Raw genomic sequence first — 19,668 nt, 5'->3', positions numbered from 1 at the left:
GTAGTGCAGCAATTTTGATGAGAAATGCAGTGCACGCTCCCTCTTCTTCCAGTTCCTGGATCCGCCAGCGCTCTTAAACCATCATCATTATTATCATTATCAATATCATGATGAAGAAAACCCCATCACCCGCGAACTTTTCAAGCTGAAGTACACACCGATTCCAGGTTTTCGAGCACTCCAGGGAATGGTTTGACTATCAGTCGGCGGAGCTTTCTAAATGCAATTGCCCTGTGCATCCGCACTTTTGGCTTCCAAAAGAATCGACTCGAATCTTATTTCAAATCTGCCATTGCCGACATCATTGGCGCCAAAAACTATTTCTTTTGACCCTGGCGACCTCGCGTCTAAAAATTTTGGTTTTGAACCATTCAAACATTTAAATCAAATGCAAACATTTTCAATAAAATCACCGAGCTATATATATACGATATACACGGTATTAAGAAATATCTATAGTAATATTGAGTTATACTGTTACTGTTACATGTGCTCAAGAATCGAGCAAATGCTTTCATGGTTTGTACGGCGCACTGGGCTGTCATCACAACACGAAGAACGAAAATCAAAGCCGATTTCTCTAACCACGTGCAGGGATGAGTTATTACGTTCTTTCACGTCCTAAATTGATTTCTCTATTGGCAAGAGGAAAGTAATCTGTTCGGAAACGAACGGTTTTAGCAGCTGGTTGGAGCCCACAAATCCATATCCGGTTAGAGCAGTCGATTTCCGCTTGGTTCGTCGCCGAATACGCCTGTCAAACAGCCTCGTCCCAAATAATTGCACCTCCGCTGATTCCTAACGCAATATTGGATCGCAGTGGACATATGACCGTGTCACGGTTTCGTTTTTTTCTCGCTATTTAGCCGGAACTTCCGTTTGACACTGGTCTTGTGACAGAGTTTACTACAGCGCACGACACAGTGCAATGCATTACATTGTTCTTCATGTAACTCTCACTATAGTTGTCAAACTATTTCATTGCAGGTGACCTGCCAGCCTGGCAGTGCTAAACTCACGTGCTGGATTTCATCTGTCCTCTCCCAGCAAGTTAACGAAGAGAATGCCATTCTTCATGCTCTCGCTCAAGTAGGGTTAACATCCCACCGTATTCTTACTTTGTCAGTTATAGACTAACCAGTCTGGTTACTCTAAGACGGAACACATGGCCATCTAACGGAAGCTTCTCCATTTGGCGGGACTGACTGGCCTCCGCCTGGAAGGAGATCTGGCCTGAAGGAACATGCCTGCACGACAATGATACTGTATATGGAGGCGAGCAGAAAGAACGACTGATACGTAAATGAGTTTAACAGTGTTATATTTGACATTGACCTTACAAGTACCGGTAGTGTGATAGAGGTAATTTTTGCAAGATATAGAGATTCTATAACAACAACCGTATTCATGGAGCCGCCATTGAAACATAACATTTTGTGCGTTTCCGGTATAAGATTCAATATTGACTGTTCGATATGGGTTATGTTGTTTTTCGAATCGTTATATACACTTAACAGTTCTTTTAAATACTTCCATTTTTTATCCTGCAAACTACCATCTGACTGATGACCATTTTCTCCGTGCAAATTGCTATAAAATCCGATATTTTCCCAGAATACACGCAGTAGACATGATATAAACTTAGGACACACAATATAGCAAAACTCGAGATGTTTCTTCTTCAAAACCTGTAGTACATTCGCATCATCTTCGGGCACGATTCGCAGCACATTTTCTTGGTTTGTTCATCTCTACAGTTTGCTATGTCTTGTCTTATCAACTGGGCACATCGCTCCTTGTGCATCTCTCCGAAGTGACACGCTGAAAGAGAGACAATGTTACACATGATGCTGCCAGTGTATTGTCTACATGTATTTCTGGACGCCCTAACGCACAATTACTATACTTACTTTGGAGTTGCATATCGATGAACCCATACCATGTAGAACGGAAACTTTGAAGAGCACATTATCGGCATATGTGCGCAGTGACTGTATCCAGCCAGTGGAGAAGCTGTTTGTGTCATGTGGTTGGCAAAATGGCCGGTCGTCCTCCCGATAGGAAGCCCGTCTGTGACAGTAAGGTCAGTATCTGCGTGAACATGCTTAAATGGTTGTGAGTAGGGAAAAAAACAACCTTGTATACGTACATTCCAACTTGGGTGCCCTGGCATCATTGGTACATTGGCCATTCACGCACCACTTTCCGTCCCCGCACGAGGTTCCATGAGCCGCCACCATGGAGCCATGGGTCTTGCACTTGCCGGATTTTGGGTCATGGCACCAGAGTCTGAAGCACATCTCGCCGATAAACCGCCCCTCCTGAAATAACCAAAGCACGGTTGTTACCCCCAATCATCTAGCTGAACACGGGCAAAGCGTTGAAAATTATCCGAATTCCAGATTGTTGCATTAGCCGCCATATTCGAAAAGTTTTGAGGTGGTAACGAACAAAACCTTCATTTTCTCCAAAAATAGGCAACCAGAAAGTGACATTCAACAAGGCTAAGCAAGGCGTTGTCAGTTAATTAGAGGAAAAAACGAAAATCATGATGGCTGCCATAGCGGCCATATTGGGCACGCGTCCTGGTATGCCAACTCGAGAGGTTTCCTTACCGCGCAGAACGATGACTTCTCGCCGACCATTTGCTGGCATTGTTTATTGACACCCACGATCTGCCCTGGCAGTTTCATCGTCCGATGGTGCATGCTACTCCGTCTGGTGTTGAAGAGGCACTCTGACGACTCATTTCTAGAAAGAGGGTTGAATGGTAAACAAATCAGCACATGAAAGGCTACTGGTGTACAGTAATGAAAAATTGGAACCACGACCTCTAGTGGCTAGGGTCTCTGGTTCGCTATCATAACCTCCCTGTTTCCATCCCCACTGTCGGTTCTCTAAGCAGGCCCCTTTCCTCATTCCGTCTCGTCGCATTAAGTGATACCAAGTTGATGCTCAGGTGGTAGCGCTGATACAGCAGCTCATCTAAGCTTTAGTACCAGCTAGACCGGTTGTGGGCCTAGGTATATTCTCCCAATGGCCAACCTGTGTTTGTCAATAGTTGTCGAATGGTCTACCTTAAGTCAAAGTGTCTCCCATATTTGGGGCTCCAAGCATCACAGTACCTTATTGTCTCTCTCATCTGTCGTACACTGCACCTTGAGAAGTAGAAGAAGTTTCTGAGGACCCGCACGTTATTGCTGTTGCCGGGTGCCATCACATTGTTCATGCTGGCGGGACAGTCGCGGCTGTTACGGTCGCCATCGTGCCTTGAGCCTAAACTGTAATGCAACAACAATCGAAAAGAAAATCTTCGCTTGCAGAATTTTACAAATCTTGCACCAATGGCCATGGAGCAAAAGACATTAGGGAGGAAGTTATCGGTCGGTAAGTGATGTGGTCGAAAAAAATTAAAAAATGGAGTTATCAAATGAATGAAGGCGGCAACTTGGAGTCGCAAACCACTCTTCATGAATGATTAAATGAATCTCTGATGACGAGGAGAACTACAGACTTTTAAGATCAAATAACTTCAGTGGCCAACAGAGGCAAGTCAGACCTTAGATACAAGAAGAGGATGACATGGTTCATAGCTGTCTACGAGAATATAAGTATCGTCTTCATCAAGCAAACTGTCACTAAGACTTCCCGTACCTGTGGCCAAGTTCATGTGTTGCGGCACCGACTGCGGCGAACCCGCCGAGTTCTTGCATGACGGACACGGAGTACCCAAACTTGAGGTCACACATGGTGTTCACGTAAGCCATACCGGTGGTGTCCACGTTGCCGAGACGGACCAGATTGTAACTGAAAATGCGAAGAAACGTTAGTTTGAATGTGGTATTTGTGGTTGAATCAGTGAACAATGTGATGCAAACGCGAGAGATGGCATGGTAAGACTACTAGACATCTAGCTGATACAGCTCTCGCGGGCAAATCGCAGTCAGTGGTTCTGATAGCTTGCTATATCAGTACTTTAGAACCTTTGAAATCGCCGGGATGGTAAAAGAGAACTCTGTTTACTCAGTAAAGGCCATGGCGTGGTCAAACTGCGGTAAGCTGGTCAGCTCGTCCATGATCCAACCCCTGAACTGGTCCAAAGCAATGGCCGCGTCAAGCCTCATTTCCGACCGGTCGGGGGCCGGGAAGGCGAAGTATTCCGCCCAGGGAGCGCTCTCTCGATCCTGAAAGCAAGCGCAGAGAATGAATGAGTGAATGGACGAGTCTCTGACATGCTTCTTGGTACGCGTCATCTCCGAGAGGCTTCTACGCAGCACCTCCTAGAGTCTCAGAAACACCCCCGAGATGCTTCTGAGTGCGCATATATCCGAGTTGGTCTGAAGTGCACCTTGCTGCGAAAAAAAGCTGCGCCTTATCTTAGCGTGGTAACGTGATGACATAAGTTGTGTGATCTCATGCCAAATATCATTGGTCCTCTCGTGGTGTTTAGGTTACTCAGAGTTAGTGATCGCGGTTTGTCTCTGGCTTCACCGGAACACACCACCGTGTCTTACCTTGTCTACAATGATCGCAGTCACCACGACGGAAATGGAGAGCTCGCGGTCTTTGATATTCTGGAAGCGCTGGTTGATCTAAACGGAAAGGAACAAAAGTATCATTCTTAGGGTCAGTCCTAATAGTCTGGTCGGTATGAATATGTTTTTAGCATCTGCTTGTCGTCACAATATACACAAATATCTCATTCACAATCTCCGATCAGAGTCTGAGCTATCTTCATTTCGGATTGGTCTTCTGCGTCTCGGCAACACAAGGCACAAGGATCGGCCACACAAGTATGCGCTTAGGTGTAACCTGCAAGGCAGACGGCGTCCAGGCAGCAGGCCGTGGGCCACGTGGAGACGATCGACAGAACACGAGAAGATAACTGGGCCAAAGTTGATAGAACTGCCAAGGAGAGCTGGAGCACTTGCTGGCGACCTATGCTCCACTTGGATTAAGTAAAGTTATACAACTTTATCTGAACCAAAGTGATTGCACCCACCGATGCCACATAAAGTGTGTAATATATCTTGATATCTCTCATCGCAGCATTCTCGTCACCATTCTTCTGCTCTTTCACTCTCCTGTAGATGGAGTTGTCCACTACCACCAGTAACTCAATCAAAGCGTCAAGACGACCTCGTCTACCAAAGCCACGTTTCACCTTGTCGCCTTCTGCTGACGAGGGTACATGAGGATCAACTGAAAATGGCAGTTTTTGGTTAAACAGGTGAACGATGGTTGAACAACCCCGTCTGTCTCCAACCAGGCGGTGTTGTCCTGATTCGAAAACTCGATCCCGTCAACCGAAACAAAAAGTGCCGATTCCATCTAGTAATGCTATTTCCAGTTGAAAATCATAGTGCCTTAACCAAATCTTCTAAGGTGCCTTTCTTATCTTCTTGCGCAATGATAGTCAGAAGAGTTGGAGACAGTTCCTCTTTTCACATTTTAAATGGTAAGGCCGAGTCTACATAGAGCTACACGGTAGATGAACACGCCAAGGGTTCATGTGACATCCGCATCTCGTGCACCTCTATGCAAGCCCCGCGGCCAGTAAGTATATGCCCTTACTGTAATCTAGAGGTATACTACTCGTTGGTTCCTCCGTGATTTCCACAGTGTGGGGATTGTTTTCTTCATTGTCGCTTGAAGAATCCTCAGGGGAGATCCTTATCATTTCATCTCCGTCCATCACCCAACCTTTCTGAAACAACGATAAGAAAATGTTAACCGTCTCTGTTGGTGCTTCGTCGACAACTTACTTATGATACTAGTTTATCTTCGAGTATGATTGTTACACTGATCTGTTTCGATCTCAACGCTAGAGCCAGTTTATCTTTCTTGGCAACAAGGCTGGATGATCCAGGAAAACCACAACTGCATGGTCTCTAGACAGGACGCTAGAGAGGGAAACAGAAAGAGGAGACGGTGACAGGTGTCACCTGCGAGGGACCAGTATAGACAGTTGGCCACACAAGCGAAGGCAGGAGCCATGGCACGGGGGGGGGGGGCTGGTAGCAATGTGGTCTTGTTGGAGGAAGAAGGGCCAGTGGTTTTTTCCAGAGCCGCCACTTCTCTGGGGTCTACAAAAACGAACAAACAGTATAACATCTCAATGAAGAGAGAAACTCTGTTAAGCAGCCTTAGACGTACCAGAGTTGGCGATTCTCCACTTGTGACAGCCACTGCTGATCTCTTCGTCTTAAATATCTTCGTGTCCTGAAAACCAAACGTTTATTGAACAAATGATACCCGAATACAGAAATTCCATCAACTAATATCCCTCGATAATGACGAAAGATAGTACATTATTAATAGAACGAGAACCTACTTCAGTGTAGATTTATATACAGAGTGATCTGAAGTCCCTACGTACTTTTCTTTCCCTCTACTTTTCTTACAAGTACCATGCGTTCGTCCGTGCATTGCAGAAGCTACCACCATCGAGAGGCTTGTCAATATGAACCTGGAAAGTGTCGTAGAAAAAAACCCCACCTGGTCATCTGAAATATGAACTTCTTTGAGTTTGTTCCCCTTCACGGCGTACACAGGTACGTCATCAGCTTCGGTGACGTCATCATCAGCAGATCGGCGGACCAGGAATCGCTTTCCGAAGGCATCGAATTCCACACCATCGTTCTCGGAGCGCACGTTCACAGTTTCATGGACTGAAAATTGAGGTTTCTAAGAATGAAACAGGAGATGAATTTCAAAAAGCTTCTCGAAGATACAGTTCCATACCGGTATTGACTTTCAATATAACTTGGCCATGGTGTTTCCGGGAACGCCTATCGAAGTCAAGTTACAGGAAGTCGACTCTATACCGTTCCCAGACTTTCAAAGATCATGGTGTATATAATGTGACCTTCAATTCATTAAGCATGGCGATTTTGTTGACGTTCACAAAATCTAGATCCATTTTCGTTGATGGTAAACTTTGAATTTGACCTTGTAGAAGGAAATAAGGGAACATTATGTAAGAGCATGGCCACATGGCTGATTTGAGGAGTGTTTTGAATTGATGAAGCTGAAATTCTAAACTTGTTCAAATGAACTGATGGGCAGATATCTGGTGATTATTCAGTCACCATCGCCCTTTTGCCCAAAACACAATTTTTAACTTTAGTCTTTGAGATTATCCACACTCGGTTCTTTCTTTGCTTGGAGTCACGTTCATGACATTAGCATATCAAAGTCAGTCAGGCCGCGTAGTTAGTGTGGGTTGGTTATGCATTGGCTGCAGAGTGGATATAAATATCTGACTTTATGGGGGCCGTATTTGCATGACCTCGTATACACTAGTAATTGTCGGTGCATGAGGGGTCTTTGATTACCAATATCAAAATAATCGGATAGCCTCAAAATGCTGAATGCACCAATTATCACTAGATATGTTCTAATCAGATCCGCTTGCAAAAAAGGACTTGTATGTATATCTTACATCTAAAAAGCATTTCTTGAGACTCAAGTGACCGGCGACCAGCAATTTATAGCTGTCTTTCCAGTCACAACATGTGAACTTCTTTTGCAATATTGAAAGAGAAACGCACTTTTAGGCCATCTTTTGTGAAGGTCTTGACCAATTCAAACATCCAAGCACAAACTGGCAATTTGGAATGGAAAAGTCACTTGTCTGCCAAGTTAACAAAAGTTTTTGACACTTATCTCTGAAGACGGCTCTGCCAGTATGGTATGAGTAACCAATGAATCTGGTCACTTCATATTTCGTTCTGTCATATCCCCAAAACTGTTAATGAAGTCAGAGTGATTTATAGCATGCATTGCGGCCTTTTTGCACTTGAGTGTACTTTATCAGTACCCTGTTTCCTTCACATCTTTCAGTTGCTCATGCACGATAATAAAACACTTCTTTTGGTGATGATTAACCCGTTTTATTCTATTCCTTGTTACTGGATCGACGCCAGTGTTCGCTTTTTTTGTTTACCTAATTTCTCAAGCCAATAACACTAAGTGATCTTGCAAGTGGTCGGCACACACAGCCGCCTCGACACCAATGAACGAGGGGAAAAACTTTCTCAGTAAATTCGTCATGAAATAAGTCCAGTACCACTTATTTCAGCTGGTTATGTCAATGCGATAACGGGTAACGCGATCGTATAAGGATGTATTTGGAGTATCCTGCCAGAATGGAATTTTCTTATAACCGGTCTTGTATCGGTGAAGTATACGAGTAGTAAGTAAGCATACCAAGAAGACGAGCATATGGGAGGTTACCAGCTGCCAGACCCATCAAATTATCGAAATATGTAAAGTTCATTGCGTAACTCATTGCGTGCTTGAGCTTCGCCACTGTGTTTTATACTCCTACTCACGGTGGCAATTTTATTTATTAGATGTCACTGCATAAGGCTGTTGGCGAAACACTTCAAAATACACTCGTTACATCAAGTTTTATTCCGCCAGATTATGAGACTGCTTATTACTGCTATCAGGACGCCGATGGGTTCCTGATACCACGACGCCATTGGGCCATTGGCTTGTTTTTACCGTGTTTACACGACCTTCTCGGAATTGGCCAATCAGAGAGAGCTTCTCGTAAATCAAAATGGCTGCTGGCCATCTTTCTGAACAGCCTTCTGCTGGTGTCATTAGGTCATGGTAATAATGGGCTGTCGGAGAGGCACAGTGCAAACACAACGCCTGACACCTCTAATAAGGTATCAAGCTCGATTCCCTGTCGATCCCGGCACACTCATGTGGCATATAGGGCGACCCTCTTCGACAGCGAAGGTTTCCTCCAGAATGTACTGTTAAAACAGGGGGGGGGGGGCTATCCCTCTGAGAAACGATTCATTGATGCGTATTGTGACCGTCTTTCAAAAACCACAGTCGTTATTCTTTAGTGAAGTGCATTCAGGACAATTCCGCTTTGCAGCATAAATAAAGAACGAGTATCGAAATGTTTCCTAAAACGACTCGGCCTGAAGTGATATATTGACTTTAACTTTAATGCCGATGATAAGCCCAGCGCAGATTTCAAGAATACATACATAAGTGAATAAATCCTTGGGGGAAACTGATAAAAATGTCATTAAGCTCAGCAGATCATAGTTTCTGAATCGAATTCAAAACACATTTACAAAATTAAATGCATATACATTCCCAATAAAGACACTTTATCTGAATTGTCAGCCGATATATTTTCCGAATGTTATTCAAGTCAGTCCACTTTGATACCGGCAACAATAATGACAATTTGAAATCATTATTTTAAGATAGCTACAGTTGATGGTTTTGAAGCGGCAACAACAACTGGCGACAATAACAACATATGATATGGCTGTTGTATTTTGAGTGCTGTTGTATAGTGAGTGCAGCGCCGCAGTTTCCGCAGCGCGGTCCTGCACTGGCTGACAGTGACACCATCAAACGACGTTAACCTGCCACCAATAACATTTGGGTGGATTCGAGTTCGTCCGGCTTAGCAATAGATAGATTGGAGATAACATCAACCATGCTTTAAGATTGTTCATTTGATTGGTTGAAATAAGTACAGCGCCGCAGTTAATTCAACGTGAACCCCGCATTGGCCGAAAATCGTACAGTAATCAGGAATTTTCGCCGTCGGTACGAACTTGGTTGAATTGAGTTCGTCTAGATTAGTGCAGATGGGTAGGCAAATGATATTAATAATGCTAAATGGGTCCGACTGATCAGACGTTGTACTGGTGATAACCCCACTGTCTTATGGACGCGTTTGAACCCACCGCTGCAAGTGTTAGGGCGAAGGTCTCATCTGTTGGCGGAAGACAAATGGGCTTTTTGGACTCGAGGCTATGCCCGATGATCTTTCGATATTGAGTACTCTTGCCTCTTCTCTATAATGATCTCGTTTATTTTGTCTGCAAGAGATGATATCAATGACAGATAGGGGTCGATTCGGGACAAGACAGACTAAAACAAAAGTGATCAGAAAGTGATAATTGGGGGGATCAGCATCTCGTAAGCATAAGCTAAGGGTATTCGCAGTTTATCATCAGCTCAGACCAGTCATATATCAATATATTCTCACCAGTTTAAAATCAATATGAGCTCATCAATAGCCTTCGGAAACGTCATTTCGACGATCTGGCGGCCATTTTCGATTTACGCGGCCACCTTGGATTTCACGAACCCCAGCCGTAGGCCAAAACTTATTTGCAAGAGAGTTAGGTGTGAGGACAACAACACTATATGTCTACTGTCAGAGAAAACTGTGCCTAGGGTTGAGGATTTTCAAAAATTAAATCCATTCTACGACATGTACACATGCCCATTAACTGCTTCAGCGACCGCTGGACATCTTTATAAGATATGGTAATTTTTTTTGTAAATTCAAAACCTTGGCGCCTGCTTAAAAGCTCAAAGCGTGTTGCCACTATTGAACAATATAAAGCGATCACCAGGAGACAAGTGAAATACGGTCGAATGTTCATAATCAACTGTGATATTTTGAAAAAATTTGTAAATCCAAAAGGTGATTGATTTGTAAGAACTCAAAAAAATATCGCTCAGAGCAATTCGAAACATCGTTAAACAGCAATTTCTTCGGAACACGTCATCCTTGGCACATGGTCTTTGGTCCTATAGCAAAGGTTTCAAAAGACGCAACACACCCAAAATCGGAAAGGTAAAAAACCTACCTTTTTCTTTAGCCAAAGACAGTCCACAGAGGTAGAATGTAACCACGACCAGGAGAACGCCTACTGATGCCATCATGATTGTACCAAGCGACTTCTTTGAGCAGTTTCACCGAAGTCTTACTATCCGGTCCCCTAGCCAAGCCTCGCCTAGTGGTGATGCTAGCTCTTGGCCGATCAGGGCAGTCCATTCGCTGCGGAAGGAGGGGTTTCTAATTAAGGCGAGATGGATTTGGATCGCTTTCTAACTGTCGCATTGAACGATTCTTCCGCTCCGCCTACTTGGATTTCATTTAATATTGGACTTTTATATCTAGGGCAGACCCGACCTTGTCGCAATTGCCGTTGAATGAAAACTGTTTTTAGTACAATCGTCGGACATGTCATTTATGATCACCGATCTTCTTCCACTCTTAAGTAATCTAAGTATTATTTGACTACTTTAATTACTTAGTGCTCTCTTTCTTCTTACATTCTTTCTGCACTGCACTTATGTTTATTGTACTTTCATCTTATGTAAAATGTAAATTTTTATACGGATTCAATAAACGATTTGTAATTGTAATTGTAATTGTCATTGGTCTGTTATTGCATGAACTACATTTTTTTCATCGGAAAGTCCACAGGTGTCTGAAACATTTCGAAAATGAACATGCACACACAAACAGAATACCATCATCGTCATCACCATTTTAAATGCATAATTTGCCCTCAATTAGGGTCAGTACAATCATGTGTAATTAATCGTCCTTCAACGAACAGATACATGTCGTTCATATAGTGGTCATTCTCCAATATTTCTGTCTTGCTGCCTGAAGCCTGAGGTGGTGGGTGATTTCAATCCTTGGATAGTTTGGCCATTTTGGGATAGCTATGATTACTGCGTTAGCAGAGACGCCCGACACCGAGCCAAACGATCATTCTCCACAGGTGAGGACTGTTATACTCATTCTTTGGCCGTCGGTATAACTTTTTAGTGTTCCCTGTATGTAGCTGTACAATAGAGAGCTTGACTGAGAAGATGACATCTCTTGTTTTCTAATATTAACCTCACATTGAGGGAACACTCAGAAACGGCTCCATCCTCTGCCCACTTCAAATAAACATGCATACATCTCGCTTTTTTGCAGGAGAAAGCCATGCTTGGCGGCATCAATAGTCTCCAGTATGGTGTCGATGATAATCCGCCATGGTACACGTGCATTGCGCTGGGATTACAGGTAACAATCATCTTCGTCATTGGTTGCGATGTACATAGAATAATAACCTCTAACATCTTGTTAGATAGCTGTCGAATAGTCACGTGATGTCTATGAGTCATCCATCAACCAAAATATTTTGCATGAGAGTACTTTACATGTTGAACGGCTTTTTTCATTTTATAGCACTACGTCACCCAGTTTGGTTCCACCTTCTCTGTCCCGTTCATCCTCGCCGCTCCTCTCTGCATGGAGCACGACTTCCTGGGGCGGAGCCAAGTACTCGGTACCATCCTCTTCATGTCGGGCATCATCACAGTATTACAGACCACATTTGGAGTCAGGTACAGCACATAGCACGTGTACTACAATTTCTTCTTCCATTACACACCATGTGACCCAGTTTGCCGCCACTTTCTCCATGCCTCAATCCTTGCCGTTCCGAGACTTGGATATTGATTCACCCCTGGCCAGGAATTCGCCCAATGAGAGCTTGTGATTGGCTCATCTCTATTGACAGCACCGATAATGCAAAAATCATCACTTTTGATTTGACAACACAACAAGCTGTATTTCACAGTCCAAACTGTTTGTTTTTCTTGTAATTTTCTGTCATCTGCACCACGCAAACAAGTTGAAATTGAGACTCCATTGGTAATAAGTTACCTAATTACCTTATGTGTTGACCCAACGGGCAGTTCAAGGCAATTTGATATAACAAGTCAAACATTTACTGGCTGCCCAGCAGCGGATTATGGCAGGCCCTAAAAACAGCTCAAAATCTGAAAGCAAGATTGCTCGCAATTCTCTAATGTACCCTAGTGTTTGGCTTATTGGTGATAGGTGATGCTGTGATCAGCCCTTCTTGTTTGACGGTGCGATAGGTTTAATGTTTTGGCAAGAGTTAGCTAGATACTCTTACACGGACACAGACAAACATTTCGTTTCCGTTTCTAGCACCCAAATAAGTACGAAATTCCGCTTCGTAAACCACTGCATCCTGCAACTTAATAGATGCGCCATCACGCATCGCTTTCGGCATCTTTTTTGTATGTTCATGTTTAACACTTTTCAGTCCCGTGCTCCCTTTTTCAGGCTCCCAATTATCCAGGGAGCATCTTTCGCCTTCTTGCCACCCGTGTTTGCTATCCTGTCCCAACCGCAATGGAAATGTCCCGCTTCAGGTGAGACATGATGATAATGATAATGTCCAAGTCTAATTTAGCGCTTATTCAGCTCCAAGGCTGCTCAAGCTCTTTTAAGGTGAAGTGAATTTGATACTATTCATCAAAAGTGAAAATTTTCATTGGAAAGGGAGTAACAGATGGATTATTATTTAAACCAAGTGAAGAGAAGAAAGAATCAAATAACAAATCTAATCAGTAGATTGAAGGACACTCCCAGGTAAACAGCGGTGAATGTCACTTATCCATGCTTTCACCATTTGAAGCTCAAGAAACCATCAATATCACGCATCAGAATTTGACCGCTGCTTCCGAGAATGGCACCGTGGTAGAACTTGATAGAGAGATCTGGTATGTTCGAATCAGGGAGGTTAGTATCGACAAATATGAAAAGTATCAACTAACGAAATGTCTCAATTTAACTGTCATGACCGATCCTCCAAGGTTGAGTAAGTAATGTTACGACTTGGTCATGGAGATCTGCGGGTTTGATAGAAGTGAATACCTACAGACTGTATCATCAAGTCATTTCGCGCCTCCACCAATTTCTGTCGGATTGTAGCTAGGTTGACCGGAGCAGTCGACCAACCATTACATGAGATCTCGCAGGGAGGCGCGAGGTTTTACCAGCCTGGGTGCCCCCCCCCCCCCCCCTTCACCATGATTGTACATGTAATTGTCTTTTAGATCCAAGGAGCCATCATGGTATCATCGCTTCTACAGATCGGTATTGGCTTCACCGGAGTGATAGGTACGCTGCTCCGCTACATTGGACCCCTGACTATTGCCCCTACTATTGTCCTCATGGTGCTCCCGCTGCACGAGGCGGCTACAGCAAGCGCTTCACAGCATTGGTGGATCTCACTCTTGTAAGCATTTTGTAAAAATATGTCATTTTGTCAATAATCTGCTGGAGATCCGTCTTTGGGTAAAGAAAGAGCTGGCTTTACTGTGTGTTGTGTTGAACTGATGGAGTTGATAACATGCATAGTTGCAGTAACATCATTGGTCATGAACTATGGTATATTGAATCCGACTTACGGTCCGCTGATTCCGATGAATCCAACAAGTCCATTAAATTTGTAAATACGATGTCACCAGCTAGTGATCAAGATCCGTTCTCTGCGATTGCCAAATGAATCGATCCAATGACATGTAAGATTTTGTAGCCTGTCGGCGAGCAACGCTCTCTGTCAGCAAATGACGGCGATGGCTTACCATTTGGTCTAACATGAATGAAGGTCTTCTGTTCAATTTTGCGATAGGTGACAGGTCTAACTGCATTTCCAGGACTGTGCTGTTGATTTGCTTATTCTCGCAGTACCTGACCAACGTCCCACTGCCATATCCATCGTATGCACGCGGCAGAGGATGGAAAATGGGGTTCGCGCACGTCTTTAAACTCTTTCCAGTAAGTTTCACGTGACGGGCCGCGTACACATCCAGTTCCCTCGCCCTCGAGACGCACGACCTGAGTCGGAGACCTGGATTGACTAAAAAATATTTGGTACAAAAAAAAGCGTCACATTATTGCCGAATACCTTTGCTAGCACTTTCCTTGCTACGATGTTACAGTCATTGGTTTGCCTTCTCGTGGAGATGAGGTTTAGAGAAGGATGCTATTTACAGTTCAGTACCTCTGTTAGCCATTGTACTGACGAAATCCATGGATGAACTACATTGTATCTACTCTACGTAAATTTCAAAGTCATAAAAGAACCATATCAACACCCACCTTTGGACGCTAAGGTCTGATATTTCGTCAGGTTTCTCGAACGATTTTTCAGATTCTGCTCGCAGTTATAATCGCCTGGATCATCTGCATCATTCTAACTCTGACCAATGTGTTCACGGAGGATCCCAAGGGCTGGGGCTACCCTGCCCGCACGGACACCAACCTCCGTGTCTTGAAGGCTGCAGACTGGATCCGATTTCCCTACCCGGGTAGGTCGTATGGTCTGATTTAACTGGGGTGTTTCCCCGGGACGGTCGCCGCCACAGCAAGACTTCGCTCGGCGTATACTGTATAGTTTGGTGCAACTATATAAGCATCCGAAGGGGGATTGGTATGTCCAACTGGCCAATACAAGACCCCAGTATGCTGATTGGACTCTTTAAACAGCCGAGGAATCATCGTAAGAAGTGTTGGGCTCGACGGAGCGTCTGTCGGCAGCTTCACCGCAGATAATGAATGCGTGTCTGGTAAAATCCTAGTACATGTAGTTCTGACTTGGTGATCACCGTGTTCGACGACATGCAAATTCAAGATACATTGGGTACACTTGTGAATTGTCCCAAAAAGTCATCAGACATCAATCAGTGTTCGTGTCATCATGTTCCACTTAAATTCGTTTCTCTTTCCAACAGGTCAATGGGGCTTGCCGACAGTGTCAGTTGCCTCGACCATAGCTATGATGGGAGGAGTTATGGCGTCCATCATGGAGTCAATTGGGGACTATTACGCATGCGCGCGACTGTCTGGAGCTCCACCGCCGCCGAAGCATGCTGTCAATAGAGGTACATCCAAAACCTTTTAGAGATCGAACGGTAGAAAACTGCCGACATAAGTTGATAGTTTTTCATCTTGTGTACATCTTGAGACAGTACATTCATCACGCCAAAGAATGCACACCGGTACATATACAATGTATGAGGATAAGCAGTGTAATTGCCTGAGCCTTTTTTATCATGATGCACGATTTGGTCATCTTTTTGAAGAGGTCACCGCATGGCCTTACCCGAAGCTCATCAAGTTGACTCTGGAGATAGTGAGATTAGGTTGTCCGAAGTAAGTTTTAAGTCACTAACTTGGACCTTAACTTGACCTGGCATTATCTTCTTTCAATAGGCCTGATTCTGATCGGAGCCTATGAGACAAAACGCCGAGTTAGAGTTAACACCGGATTAGTGGCGCCGATAGCTGAACATGCTTTGATCTTCCAGGTATTGGTATGGAAGGTATCGGGTGTCTCCTGACAGGCGCATGGGGGACTGGAAATGGCACCACATCTTACAGTGAAAACATTGGTGCCATTGGAATCACAAAGGTACGCAACTGTGTCGCTGATCATGATACCGGAAACTATTCATTGTGGTTTTACAGAATCCCATTGTTGGCAATTTTCTACACTTCCAGATTGTTTCATATGATAGCCATCGGTCTTCTTCATTGTTAGTGCATATTTCGTTGCATTCCATCCGTAGTTAGGCTCTATTACAGAAAATAATGACATCCAACGCACGAATAGAGCTATCTGATGGCAAGAAAAACTAGTTTCTCTGCCATTACAGTTCTTTCATGTGATTCCTGTATACGTCATGACGGCTGGTACATGAGACCCAAACAAAGCCACATCCAGGGCCATCGCATTGACTGCGAAAAGCTTGGTACATAACAAACGGTTCGATGTGATATATTTTTCTCATGTGTGACAATAGGTTGCTAGCCGACGGGTGGTACAAGTTGGTGGCCTTCTCATGATCGTGTTTGGACTGTTCGGCAAGTTTGGTGCTCTCTTCGTGACAATACCAGCACCTGTCGTAGGCGGCATGTTTCTCGTCATGTTTGGTGAGTAATGAATTGCATGTCTGTCACATCGGTCAGGGGCCATGGTGGCTTCTTCCTGGCTTCCTTCTATGATTCCTTTCATCCTAATATTGGAGTAACGCCTGCTGCTCCTCGACATGTACAGGAGAGTTTCCGAGCCTCCTTCTCCAAACACGTCCCCTCTTTTTGCTCCCTCATCTGACAGCGGAACCATGTCGAGAGTTACATGTGGTTCACTGTCACTTAACTCTTCCAGGAGGCAATAATTATCTCATCCTGGCTATGTCTTTATCTGTCTATGTTAAAGTGGCTGTCGTTTCTTTCCAGGAATGATCGCAGCGACAGGTCTTGCTAATCTCCAGTTTGTCGATTTGAACTCCTCAAGAAATCTCTTCATCATTGGTTTCTCAATGTTCGCCGGATTCGCGATTCCGCAATGGGTGGCCAAAAATACGGATGCACTCACAACAGGTACGACACGGTTACGGCCTTTCATGCTTCTAATATATCTGATACCATTAAGAGGGAATTCGATATTTGCCTAATTACTTGTCTGTGTCCCCTTTATCCGGCCAAGATTTCGCCAAAACCACCCCCCCCCCCCCTTCTCTGAGCACGTTCTCATGTTTTAACTCTTTTCCTTCAAGCCAGATGACTCCTTTTTGACCCCTCACATCGTTGACTTGTTGAACCTGGTCTACTCAACCGGTCTGTGTCTTTCCAGGTGTGTTCGTCATCGATCAAATGGTCCGCGTTCTTTTAACCACTGCCATGATGGTTGGGGGGTTGGCCGGCTTCTTCCTCGACAACACTTTGCCAGGTAGGTTATGCGACACCTTCGGAGGTGCGTCACCAATCTCCAATGAGAGGTCAACCTATACTCGCCTCAGGCTTTTTTTTAAGTGTGCTAGGACGGTGCTTCATTTCTGCTGAGCTGAAAAGCCTGAGGCTTTGGGTTGGGCGTTGTCCATCAAAATGAAATTATAGACACATTGTTGCCTTTAGAACCCGTTTTTCTTTAGGTTCTGATGAAGAGCGCGGTCTTCTCAAATGGAGAGAGGAGCTGATTTCAGCAGACGATGATGCAAAGACCCGGATATCCGCCTGCTACGACTTTCCAATCGGGATGAATCTCATTAGAAAAACAAAATGGCTGCGACACATTCCATTCATGCCGACATTTACAGGGTATAACTGCTGTCGGTTAAAGTGTTCGCCTTGTTGTCATGAAACAAGTGCAGTTGCCATGGCGACGTGTTGCCGCAAACGAAAGGTGGTGGATATTGATATAACCGTTGATAATCCTGAGGAGAACCCATTGAATGGTGATCAAATGATGGCTGAAAACAGCGTTTAGATAAAACATATTTTCCAGCCAGACGCAGAACAAAATCCAGTCACCCATTTGGTGCCAATTGGAAAAAAAGGTGGGAAACTTTGAAAAAAGAACCATAGTAAAATCACGTCTATGTTGCTGGCCGATAAACTCTGAGTTTGTTTAAATTACTCAATTACAATTTTTAGATAACACCATAGACAACCAGGCTTTATATACTCATTGGATGAAATTAATGTGCAGTATCAATGATGAGGTCATGGGTTATAGTTGCACCCGGCATACAGTCTCGTGTGTACCTCTTGGCTCCATTTTAATTTTTCTATTTGCTTGTAATGATACCTCTTCTATGGTATGATATTTAGAAGTATATCAGAGAAGCTGTCATAGTAGATATATCAAAAATAATTATCATGTATCTAGATTTGAGAAGTTACATTGTCTTAATAAATCAAATGATTCTTTTGATGTGATATTCCTGATATTTGTGCTTTAAACCTGGCCTGGTTGTGACCGTCTCATCTCTCTCACCATGTTGTCAACACGGTGGAGCAGCCAGGACTGATTCGGCCTGGCTGTGACTTCCTCATCTCTCTCACCATGTTGACAACTTGGCAGAGCAGCCAAGACTGATTTGGCCTGGCTGTGACTGTCTCATCTCTCTCACCATAATTATTGTCAACACGGTGGAGCAGCCAGAACTGATTCGGCCTGGCTGTGACTGTCTCATCTCTCTCGCCATATTAACAACTAGACAGTGCGGCGAAGATTGATGTGGCCTGGCTGTGACTGTCTCATCACTCGCATCATGTTGTCAGTACGGTGGAGCAGCCAGGATTGATTCGGCTTGGCTGTGACTTCCTCACCTCTCTCATCATGTTGTCAGCACGGTGGAGCAGCCAGGATTGATTCGGCCTGGCTGTGACTGTCTCATCACTCGCATCATGTTGTCAACACGGTGGAGCAGCCAGGACTGATTCGGCCTGGCTGTGACTTCCTCATCTCTCTCACCATGTTGACAACTTGGCAGAGCAGCCAAGACTTATTTTGCCTGGCTGTGACTGTCTCATCTCTCTCATCATGTTGTCAGCACGATGGAGGAGCCAGGACTGTCAAACAGTTGTGTGAGCTCACTAGAGCTTGCACTTACATAATAGTGTAAAACTAAAATTTATATAATATATATATATATGTATATAAAACCGTCATCGGATGCGCATCCGATATGCCACGAGATCCTTCACCGTCAATTCCCTTACCGTCTTCGGATCCGATATGCCACGAGATCCTTCACCGTCAATTCCCTTACCGTCATCGGATGCGCATCCGATATGCCACGAGATCCTTCACCGTCAATTCCCTTACCGTCATCGGATGCGCATCCGATATGCCACGAGATCCTTTACCGTCAATTTCTTTACCGTCATCGGATGCGCATCTCATATGCCACGAGATCCTTCACCGTCAATTCCCTTACCGTCTTCGGATCCGATATGCCACGACATCCTTCACCGTCAATTCCCTTACCGTCTTCGGATGCGCATCCGATATGCTACGAGATCCTTTACCGTCAATTTCTTTACCGTCATCGGATGCGCATCCGATATGCCACGAGATCCTTTACCGTCAATTTCTTTACCGTCATCGGATGCGCATCCGATATGCCACGAGATCCTTCACCGTCAATTCCTTTACCGTCATTGGATGCCACGAGCTTTTTTGTTACCTCACCGTCAATTCCTATACCGTCATGGATGCC

At 44.3% G+C, this 19,668-nt stretch overlaps 2 protein-coding genes across 2 annotated transcripts; one reads left to right on the top strand and one right to left on the bottom strand.

The window, feature by feature from the left end:
* Positions 1–1,304: 1,304 nt before the first annotated feature.
* Positions 1,305–10,811, bottom strand: LOC135500522 (metalloprotease mig-17-like). The gene is made up of 12 exons (XM_064792043.1): positions 10,647–10,811; positions 6,499–6,671; positions 6,157–6,222; positions 5,575–5,707; positions 5,003–5,202; positions 4,515–4,592; positions 4,024–4,184; positions 3,655–3,807; positions 3,126–3,281; positions 2,616–2,751; positions 2,150–2,321; positions 1,305–1,821 (listed from the first exon to the last, which is right to left on the bottom strand). Exons 1-12 carry the CDS (start codon positions 10,720–10,722, stop codon positions 1,682–1,684), a joined length of 1,644 nt encoding a protein of 547 aa, XP_064648113.1. The 5' UTR covers positions 10,723–10,811; the 3' UTR covers positions 1,305–1,681.
* Positions 10,812–11,516: 705 nt separating this feature from the next.
* LOC135500771 (solute carrier family 23 member 1-like) lies at positions 11,517–18,307 on the top strand. The gene is made up of 14 exons (XM_064792421.1): positions 11,517–11,573; positions 11,774–11,863; positions 12,029–12,186; positions 12,938–13,026; positions 13,293–13,396; positions 13,714–13,895; positions 14,317–14,437; positions 14,814–14,970; positions 15,394–15,543; positions 15,970–16,073; positions 16,465–16,594; positions 16,901–17,044; positions 17,298–17,393; positions 17,596–18,307. The coding sequence occupies exons 1-14, from the start codon at positions 11,517–11,519 to the stop codon at positions 17,928–17,930; spliced, it is 1,917 nt and encodes a 638-aa protein (XP_064648491.1). The 3' UTR covers positions 17,931–18,307.
* The last annotated feature ends 1,361 nt before the right edge of the window (positions 18,308–19,668 follow it).

The sequence above is a fragment of the Lineus longissimus genome, chromosome 16, assembly GCF_910592395.1.
Source record: "Lineus longissimus chromosome 16, tnLinLong1.2, whole genome shotgun sequence".
In the NCBI taxonomy this organism is placed as follows: Eukaryota; Metazoa; Nemertea; class Pilidiophora; order Heteronemertea; family Lineidae; genus Lineus; species Lineus longissimus.
This window is presented reverse-complemented; position numbering and strand designations above follow the sequence as displayed.